General features: G+C 45.2%; 1 protein-coding gene across 3 annotated transcripts in view; it reads right to left on the minus strand.

Moving 5' to 3' along the window:
* Positions 1-2,161, minus strand: part of UBP1 (upstream binding protein 1) — a 33,975-nt gene extending 31,814 nt beyond the window's left edge. For all 3 annotated transcript variants that reach the window (XM_059850388.1, XM_059850377.1, XM_059850366.1), the window contains exon 1: positions 2,027-2,161. In XM_059850388.1, the coding sequence (XP_059706371.1) occupies positions 2,027-2,139 (113 nt within the window). In that variant the 5' untranslated portion in view covers positions 2,140-2,161. The remainder of the gene's footprint in view (positions 1-2,026) is intronic.
* Between the last annotated feature and the right edge of the window lie 8,920 nt (positions 2,162-11,081).

Raw genomic sequence — 11,081 nt, forward strand, 5'->3', positions numbered from 1 at the left:
TCACATCACTTAAATGGCCGTAATTTCTCTGAAATAGAAATCTAACCAATACATAGAATAACCTACATAAGTGCTGAGAATCACTCTGAATCCAACAAACACTAATGGCAATGAGGTGACCCCTTGAACTATAGGGTCTGTGAATTAAGCTACAAATACTACTACTACTCTGTATGTTTTCCAAAAATACTCTACAGATAAAGTGCATAACAAGATTCAAGACTAATATATAGCTTAGCATATACAGTATTACTTTTTAAGTGATATTTTTAATGGCTACAACTCTTTCTGTGGTAGTTCAAAATGCCCTTTCAGGCAAGGTATATGCAACAAAAAGCCAGCCACCATAAGAGGATGATACGACCAGAAAAAAATCTATCCCACAACAATAAGGATCATAATTCTTACAGTTCGTAGAAACTGGAGTAGGTGCATTACGGGAATGAGAAATTAAGTTATGAAAACACATGAAAATATAAAAAACCTAACAGTCAAAATGCAGAACTGTTAATCATAAGAGATCCTTGAAAGAACTGAATCAAGATAGAGAAGATCAGTTCTTGAACATGAGCACATGCGTTTTCCATTGGTGTCTGCACTTAGAATCCATCCAGGCAACAACCACACAGCTGTCCACAAAAACTGGCACACCACTTCACGGGATGAATGTCTGAAGGTTTGCAAAGACAGAAACAGGACAGAAGTGGGATAAAATCCAGACAAGCTGAATATAAAATCAGGAATATTCTCATCAAGAGAAATCAATCACTTAGTCCTCTGAACGGGCAAGTTCTAACGTTATTTTTAATTTAAAAAAACCCCAAAACAAAACAACAAAAAACAAACCAACCAACCAAAACACAATCCAAACCCCACGCAGAACAAAACCCCCATCAAATACATGCCCCATCATAAACCCACTGAACTCATAATACCAAATACTACCAGAACTGTCCTCATTTCTATCCAGCAGAAGCTCTTTTCCATAACTTCCAGCAGACACTGCACTTCCAAACATTTTACCGGGGAAGTACTGCCTTAAAGCATACAAAATAGATGAAGCTTGTGGTCACCTGCAAGCTTCAGTTTCCCCTGAGAGAGAACGTGCCTTTTATAAAGGCTAGGCCATCAAAACTATCAAACGCAAGTGTTTTACTTCTCCAGACAAAATCCTTTAAGGCCGACAAACAGTGTCGAAAACCTTGGACTTAAAATGTCTGTCGTTGCCTTCAAAACAGTTTCTCTTTTTCACACTAAGTCGTCACTCAGGAATCCACACATTCTGCCCATGAACAAGCTGAAATTCACTCAAAAAAGTACAGTTTTAACTTAGTTTCAAAAGGCACATCCAAACGCTACTTATACACGAACTCTGTAAAACCTGGAAGACAATCAGAAGGTAAGGAAAGCTGACTACGAAGAGAGACCTACACAGAAAGAAAAAAACCTCCATCATTGAAGACATACTACATAGAAAAAACCCCATCACTACAAAGAAATACAGAATAAGTACTGAATAAAGTATAACCATAGTACCACTCTACTAACGACAACGTTTAACTGGTCTAGAAAGAACATTTTTAAACCTGGCAGGAAACACCTATTGTTTATCACGACAGAACTACATTTGCCAAGTGTAAGATGACCATAGTTTGGAACGCAGGGTCCGGTTACACCCTGAAGGTACAGCGAAATATCAGTTTTAGGGCAGGAACTTTGCATATAAAGGGAACAGCAGCCCAGCGCAGGCAGCTGCCCGCCCTTCCCGAGCGGCCACCTGCCAGCAGCACGGGAGGGCAGGGCGGGAGCCCCCCCGGCACGTGCCCACGCCTCGGGAAAAGCCTTCGGAATTTAAAAAAAAAAAAAAAAAAAGAAAAAGAAAAAGGGGGGCGGGGGGGAAGGAGAAACTCCGGCTCCTTCCCGCGCAGCCTCAGCCTGCCCAGCAGCACGGGCAAGGCTGCGCGGCCCGAGGAGGCCGGCGGGGACGCGGCGCCCATCGGGGGGGATGTGCTGCGGGGCGAGTTACCTCATGCTGTAGGCACCGGCTCCCAGCTCCTGCCCGATGCCCGAGAGGCTGGCGTCGAAGTCGTGCACCAGCCCGGACTCGATCACTTCATCCATCTTCAGCACCCACGCCATGTTCCGCCGGCCCCGCCGCGCTCCCGCCGCGGGAGGAGCCGGACGGGGCGGAGCCGCTCGGCACCGGCGCCGCCGGGGAGGCGGTGCCGGGCAGGCGACGGGGCTAGAGGAGACGGGGGGAGAGCGGGGAAAAAGCACGTGCGGGTCGGGGGAACGGGGGGGACTCCGCGCTCAGCCCCGGGGGGGCCCTTTCCTCGCGGCGCGACCAGGGCGCGGGGTCGCTCTCAGCATCCTGCGCCCGCCCGGCCGCCGCGGGGCGCTGGGGACCGGGCGGCCGCCGTCTCCTCCTCCGACCGGACACTGCCCACCGCCGCCGCCGCTTCTGCCGCCGCCCGAGCTCCGACCCAGCCCAGCGGCGCCTCCCGCCGCATCATTCGCAGGGGGCAGGCTGCGGCGGCAGCAGCAGCACCGCGGGCGCCCGCCGGGGAGGAGCCGCCGCCGCCGGAGGTCACGGCCGCCCCGGGGGCTCGCGCCCGCCGCTCCGGCGCGTCCCGCAGCGCCGCCGCCGCCGCTGCTCACGACAACATGGCGGCAGCTTCCACCCCCGAACGCCTGCCGGGGCGGTGCCTGCCCGCGTTTGGCGCCGCCGATTGGCCGGGCCCCTCCGGCAGGGCCAATCAGGGGCAGGCGCGAAGGGGTGAGGGGGGAAGCCCGGCCAATGAGGAGGCACTTCCTCACGCCAGGTGACGTCAGCGTGACGGGCGCGAGCGCTGCCTGCGCTCCGCCCCGGGCCCGCGGCATGGCGGGAGCGCGCCCCGGAAGCGGCGGCGGCCGCAGGCCCAGGGGCGGGAGCGGGAAGGGGCGGCGGCTCCCGCGGCCCGCCCGGAATGGCGGCTGCCTGCCGGGCCCCGGCCGCTCCCCAGAGACCTCCGGGCGGTGACTGCTCTGAGCAGCCGCGTTCGGTGCAAGGTGTCCCTTCCCATGGCTGCGGGGATAACCTTTAAGGCCCCTTCCCGACCCAAACTGTTACGTGGTTGCTTTTTCCAGAGAACACCGAGGAGCCTTCCCGGAAAAACAGCCAAACCCCACAGAATCACTGACTATTCTCAGTTGGAAGCGATCCTCGGGGAACACGAGGGTCAGGTTGGAAGGGACCACACTGGGTCATGCGGTCCAACCTCCCTGCTCAGGCAGGATCGCCCTGGAGCACATGGCACAGGATTGCATCCAGGTGGTTCCTGACTATCTCCAGTAAGGGAGACTTCCACAATATCCTCTGTGGGCAATCTGTTCCAGTGCTCGGTCACCCACACAGTAAAGATGTTCTTCCTCATGTTTAGGTGGAACTTCCTGTGCATCAGTTTCTGCCCATTGCCTTTCTCATCCTATTGCCTGGCACCCTCAAGAGCCTGGCTCTGTCCTCTTGACACCCTCCCTTCAGATAGTGATAGATTCTGATGAGGGCGTCTCCCTACTCTCAAAAAAATTCCCTATGTATTTAATAATTCAGAGAATACTTAGATAATTTTAGGAGACATTTCCTTTAAATGTTATGTCTGGAGAACAAACTACAGAACAGTATTAAGACTGTAAAATGTATCCTATAGCAATGTGCTTTAAGTACAATTGCACAAGTTTTGCAAAAGATCAAGGCAGGAAGGCCCTAACTTCATTAATAGTTAACAAAATAGTAGCTGTTGTTTGAAATGTGCTTATGGCATCCTCAAAGATAAAGAGAGGTACACAGACCATGATTTATGATCTTCAAAGAAAGTTTGTAAGTTGAAATGTCTATGATCTTCTCAAAAAAAAAAAAGTACTGGTGTTTTTCCTGCTGTAATTGCTGTAAGAGTTCTCTGCCTGTCTGGGCAGAGATGAACAGTTCATCTGCCTATAAGGGGAAGCTTAGAAAAAGTGAAATTTATTAAGAAGGCAGGGGCTCATGGAGAAGACACTAACATGGGCACTAGCTACCATGTTACAGCTTTGAGTAAGAAGAACTGGAATTACTATAGGCAAGATTCCTCTTTTATGCCTTACAAGATGACAACAATATCCAGGCAGCAGAAATAACACAAACACCCAGTTTTGTAAGTTTTACAAAAGAAGGTTTGTGGGAAACTAGAAGTAGTGCACTTTCTACTTCTGACAGATAAGACAGGCTACAAGACCAGAGAGGCCACATAGACTTTGATTTATGCATAGCAAAACTGGTTTCTCTGCTTACTAGACCTATGCTAGCATAGCTACATAGCAGTTACAAGATCATAAACTGGTGATTTTTATACTAGGAATTGTTTTCTTGTGACATAAATTCCAGTCATTCCTGAGTGTATCCTGAGTGTATCCTGAGTGGACACAGTGAAACTCATCCTCTTGCATTTCAGTCTTTAAAAGTTGGGCGTAGCTTGTCCATGATAAACAAGGTGACTGCTAGTATTTCTGCAGATGTTATCTTTACCTTTTTTAGGACACAAAATGCCCCTTTTCTGTAAAACATGAACTTTAAAGGGGAGGTATTTTTTCTTTGGCGTTATTTGTATCCCTGGCTCATTCACAAGTTTTCTGTAGAGGTGTGCGTTGTTTGGTTTTTGCTGTTTTTAAAGTACAGGCTTGTGATGTGTTCCTTTGGGGCAGGTTCCTTGACCAGTGCCATTCTCACATCCTCAGCTGAGGATCAGCAATGCACACAAATTGCATCTGAGCAAGGCAGATCCACAAGTCTAGCCTGTCATAGATGACACTGCCTGTGGCCCTGCCATTCCATTTCTGCACACCCAGTAACTGGAATTGGAGAGATGATGTGATGGAGAGAAAGTGCAGGCAGTGCAAGTCTGATTTTGCCAATGTAATTTTGCTTCTGCAAAAAAAAAAAAAAAAAAAAAGCATTCCAAGTACAGTTCTGCTGGGATATTGGGATTCTTGGAGATTCCTTTCTCCATCTGCTTATCACTACTGCTGGCTGGCATCCTCCCCTGAGGCTGATTGCTTCTCTGTCAGCCTTACTGATGCCCAGATGTGGGACTGTGGTGTGCTGTTTCACTAAAGGTGCACTGAGGACAGAGCTAAGCAACTCAATGATTAAGACCAGACTGAAGCCTCGTGCCTGAACTGGTTTGTGTTTTTTCTCCTCAAGGCAGTTGGCCTCGAGGGGCAATTTCATTAGAGATCAGCTCCTGTACACTGCCCATAATTGATGGAAGGGCCCCCCCTACGCTGCATTTCAATACCAAAACACAGATGCAGGCTGCCATCCAAACCTAAAGGCAGCTGCTCAAAAGTGTGTGGGAAGAGCAACTTCAGAGGGACTCAAATGGCAGATTTTTAGATGAGGGTGGGAAAATAGAAGCAAATACAGGGAGCAAAGGCAAGAAAAGGAAAGGCAAGGACATGGTGAAAACAGGCCCTGAGAAAAGCTGTGAGGGGACCAACCTCCTTGTGGCTGAAGAAGGGAAGACTGGAGGAGTGAATGGACACTTTCCACCCTCACTTTCCCTTGTGGTTTGCTTCCTTTTGTGCTGGAGCCGTGCGTAACACTTGTGAACAAGGTGGGAACTCGAGCACCCGTCCTTCATTTCTGCTTTATTGCTTAAGTCAATAGAAACAGCACTGTGTTTGCTATCTATTTGTGTTAGCCAATCTAAATTTCAAATCACTCTCACCTTTGTACTGAGATGGATTGATTTTATAAAACTCCACTGCAGTTTCATTAGTTTCAGGCTTTGGAACCCAAAGATAGCCTCAGTTCCTTTGGGTTTCTTTTTGGCTGTTTGTTTGCTTTAAAATCTAAAACTTAACACATTTCTAATAAAGACATGCTACTCAACAATTCTGCAAGAGAACTAGTAATGCTGTGATGCAGCAATAGTTGTAAGGCTACCAGTATAGAAAGAGCTACATCAAGATAAACTATTAAACACTGTTATGTTTATGTACATTGTATTTAGCCAAAAAGTAATAAGCTAAAGTTTAATACAAAGAGTGGACCACATTATAAATTGAAACTTAATTAAGATCAAGATTATCTGTAATCTATGAGCCTAGCTCTTGTCAAAGCACAATCATTTTTAATTATAAGAAAATTTGAATACTGTACACAAATATTTCAATCATGCAGAGGTTAAGTGGGTTCATAGCTCACAGGAATATGCTGATGCAATAAGCTGTATATTGCATGAGAATTTCAATGCAAAGCATTTAGCCTGCACTGATATGGCAAGCAGCCCAAAACTCTGGTCCCACAGATCAGTTGAGCTCCAGCAAATAATCAAAGTAGATATGAGACATCAAGGTATTTCTACGTCTCTGTTATTTCATATAAATGGAGTTTTATCTACAGACTGCAAATGTAATTAAAAAATCTCAACCAACCAAACCAAACACGTCTGTGAATATTATATTAAGCAGCAAAGCATTCCTAACACTATTAGCAGCATGCACATACAGTGACATGGCTTGTAAAAGTTGTAGGGCTACAGCAAAGTAGACCTCCACCATGTTGACTCTACGGCTCCAATTACTTTCAAATTACCAGCTCTATTTGAAGGCTTCAGCTTGGGGATTAGCAAAGATTGCATGTACAGTCTGCATTCCTGTGTGTTATAGCATTATAATTATAATTATGATGATTAAAAGTCACCCCCATTCTTCACTTACCGCAGGTAGCTGTTGTTACTGGTGGGATACTGGTGGTGGTGATAATGTTCAGGCTGGCTGTGCCAGAAAAGCATTTTGGGGTGAGGTGAAGGTGAAGCATTGTGTTCAGCTAAGAGATGGTCGCTGCAGTGATGGGAGATAGAAAAGAGAAAACAAATTCAGATTACAGTTGCAGTTGGGTTGCTCTCAGGCCTTTATGTTCAGCTGCTGGCAGCAAGTCGTCCCTCCCTCCAGAAGAGGCAGGGAGCTGATGGCTTTGGCTGCTCCCCACATGCTCTCCTGCTCCCTAGACTCACTGTGCTCCTGCTGCTGCCCAGCTGCAGGGCTTTTCTACTACCAGTGTGGCATAAATGCAGTTCAGCATCCCTGTTTCTCTCCTCCTGTCCCCCCACACTGTCCTGGAGTGCCAGTGAGCAAACCCTGTGTTACAGAGCCAGGGAAAGGGCTGTTTCACTGCACTTGGCCTCAGCTCCCCCTTCAGACAGTCCAGAGACCTTGAACTCTGTAACCTACATAGGCACTGCAGAGAAAAAGAAAAAAGTTGGAATACACAAAGATCTCTCTAAGGGAGAAAGATGCCTTCTCAGCAGTGTTTACACTGCAGCCTTTTTGCCTGTTCATTTCATTCTGGTGGCAGGCAGACTGCAACCTTATAGTCACCTTCTTGCCATGAACCAAGATTAAAAAAACTCCAACATAATGATGAAAACACTGTCAAATTGCAGGAAAAATATTTACTCCTACACCACTCCTCACACCCACACTTTAGGGAAAAATCATATTCAGATGCAAACCAGCTGCTTGGTGCACTCAGTGCCATTTGTTTGCTGGAATTTGCAGCCAGGATTGCAGTATCAATTTTAAAATACACAAAATAGTACAGGTTGATACTGGAAAGACCTTGACACTCAGAAGTATTAGGAGGTACACATCCAAAATCCTCATCTGAAAATAGTTACCTGCAGAGGGCACCCATTCTGCTTGAAAAGAAAGGACTACTGACAAATAGTAGTAGTTCATTGGTGGTTTTGTTATTTTTGTTCTTTTTTTAAATACCAGCTCATTCTATAAAAAGATACTTGTAAAACGTATTACAATATTGTGGCAACACACAAGCTATAAAAATCAGGACACCAGAGAGCAAGATTCTGGGAAACAAAAAGGAATTATTTAATATTAAAATGATAATAATATGTAGCAGTCAAAAAAGCTTCAAATAAACATAATTGGTTGGGGATTTTTTAATAACATCTCAGATAATTCTCCCTTAATTTACTCTCTTTTCTTAACATCAAACAAAGCAAACAAAAAGCAAAGACCAGAATCATAGAATGGCTTGGGTTGGAAGGGATCACAGAGATCACGTACTATGGGCAGGGACTCCTTTCACTGCACCAGGTTGTTCAAAGTCCCATACAACCTGATCTTGAACACTTCCAGGAACAGGGCAGCAACAATTTCTCTGAGCAACCTGTTCCAGCATCTCACTACTCTCACTGCAAAGAATTTCTTTCTAATATTTAATCTAAACCTACTCTCAGTTTGAATCCATTCCCCCTTGTCCTGTCACTACATACTCAAAAGTCTCTGTCTTTCTTGTCAGCTCCCTTCAGGTACTGGAAGGCTGCAGTAATGTAACCCTTAAGCCGTCTGTTTTCCAGACCGAACAAACCAAATTCTCTCAGCCTTTCCTCACAGGAGAGGTGCTCCATCCCTCTGATCATCTTGGCGGTCTCCTTTGGACTTGCTACAACAGGTCCATGTCCTTCCTGTGCTGGGGAACCCAGAGCTGGATGCAGCTTTCCAGGTGGATTCTCACCAGAGTGGAGTAAAGAGGCAGAATCATCTCCCCAGCATACAATAATACAGAATAATAGTAGAGGAACTGTAAATGTGGGGTGAGAAACAAACACCCACAGGTGACGCTGCCCGGGAAAGCAGACAAGAATTGGGACTGCTGCCTTAGTGATTCTGAGAGATTATTCTCCTCCAAGTGGCACATAAGTACCTTGAGGAGGGCTGTTATGGCACAGATCTGCTTGTGTACACAAACTGATCTTTGGTCATGCAAGGATGAGAGCTGGATGAGTCTTTTCAAGGTTAGCTGTTCGTCTTCCATGTCTCTGTAACCGCAGACTTGAAACAAGCATCCAGGAAAGGGCTGCACATGTCCAAGCGATCACTGTTTTACTTTTTTAATAATTATTTTGATTTCAGCGACTGTAGGAAAAGTATATCCTGGCATCCAGTTTGCTCCATAAACAGGTAAGTTGTAAAATAAAGCTACTCTGTCTTCAGCCCTAGATTTTGGCAAAGGAGTTAAATGCATGCACTGCATTTATTTGGAAGCTCCATTTCCAGCTACACTGATTATCCTCAAGAAGAGAATTACACATCCCACAAAACACTTTCACAACCTTCCCTTGGGGTTTACAAGAGCTTTCCATACAGAGGGCAGGCATGTTTTGTTCTGTGACTTGTGTTTCTGTCAAATGGAAAGGGTAATAGCACAGACTCCCTTTCACTCAAAGAGCTCTTCCACAAAATGGCTCCCACCTCTCTATTGCATATCCCACAGAGCTCATGTGGCCTTAAATTGTCCAATACTTTTTTCCCTCCCCAAACAGCCCACTGCTTTTGACAGATGCTCATTTGTCAGAATGCAAATGAGAAGGAACACTGCAGTTTTGATTAGTCTTTTTTTGTGAAGTCCAAGACAGAACTTGGGAGCAAAAGCATTTGAGACCTGTTTTGTGTCTTTAGCACAGACTTGGTTCCTAGCCCTTTTAGAATTAATCTTGATATTTTTGAGTAACGCAAACACCATATATCAGGGTTGCAGATTTGTTCTTAATATCAAGACAGACAATCTGCTGTCACTGAAAATAACCATCCCAGGGGAGCCCAGGCAAGCAATTGCAGATTCAGCAGGTCTGGGTTCAGCCCATGTATTCCAAATGCAGATAGTGAGCAAGAGCTTTGGTTCTCTGATTTCAGTTCTCTGTCATTGGCTTGCCCAGCTGTTACCAGAGCTTTGACTCTCCTGACCACAACAGAAAGCTGTAATAAAACACAGGAGCATCACAGCAAATGTGCCCATTCAGTCTCTTACCTTCATTTGATTCTTCAAATACTACCCTTGTGTGGACAAGTGAGTCGTTGATAACATCCAAAAAACTACTGCCTCGAGGAGATGGGGTGTTTGTAGGGAGGGTGAAATAATGGCAGCTTTTCTGATCTAAGTACCTGCTTCTTACAAAAGGCAGAAGTCCCAAGGCCTGTGTGACAGGTCTCCCTCATGGTATGCAAACTATTTCATACTTGACAGAGTGTGACCACAGAAGCTGCTGCAACAAACCATCCTATCCCACTGTGACCACTGTCCCTGATGGTATAACAGAAGCAAAGCACAACCAGGTCTTGTGGACTTCTATGGAAAATCACTGTGAAAGCGGAAATTTTGCCCTTTTTTTTCCCCTCCAAGGGTTGACAAGATGGTTATCAATCATGATGCTTTGAGTTCCTTGTATGGAATATAGTAGACAGAACATGTAGAAAAAAGTTATGATTCAAACTAATTATTATTCAAAATAATTCAATGTTTCTTTTCTTTGTCCTGTTCAGTCTTGTGTTTTGACCGATCTCTGTTGTGAACAGTATATGGGTACAGCTTCAAGTACTCTGTAACTCAGTGTTTAAAATCAGAATAAACTTCCCAAGTTACATCTAAATCTGGTATTTTGCCTTGTGAAAGACTGTATATTCCCCACACCCACACCTGCTGCCCTTGACTAACCTCTAGACATAAAGGCATGTGGTTACACGGTCCTTCAAGTTTGGGGACAAATAAGATGAGTTTTTTACCTTGTACTGTTTATTGTTAGGGGGCTATTTTTTTCTTGCTTTATGATCTGCCCAGTAAGTACACTGATCTCAGCAAAGGAGCACTGTATACACAAACAACAAGACATTATTTATTTAAAACATCTCTTGCTCTAAGGCTTGTGTATGGCATACAAAGTCCAACCTGAAATTTAAGGTGGGGAGGCTCATGTTTTGCTAATGGGTGGATATGAAGTTAAGTACTTTAGCATGTAGTACCTGATAACTTTATTGGATTTTTTTTCCCCATGAGCTGCATTCAAAATGATGAAGTCTCCTGAGGCATCACTCAACTTGCTAATCTTTTTTATAGCTATCAGACTCTTCATGTAATTTTTCTGATTGCTTTTCTGAGAACTACAACAAATGACCTTAAATACTGGCATATTACATATGACCAAATGTCATCTTTGCTCTTTGCTTTCACCAAGTAAAATTGTTCTACAGACAACACATGAAAAACT

Source organism: Haemorhous mexicanus, chromosome 1, assembly GCF_027477595.1.
Source record: "Haemorhous mexicanus isolate bHaeMex1 chromosome 1, bHaeMex1.pri, whole genome shotgun sequence".
In the NCBI taxonomy this organism is placed as follows: Eukaryota; Metazoa; Chordata; class Aves; order Passeriformes; family Fringillidae; genus Haemorhous; species Haemorhous mexicanus.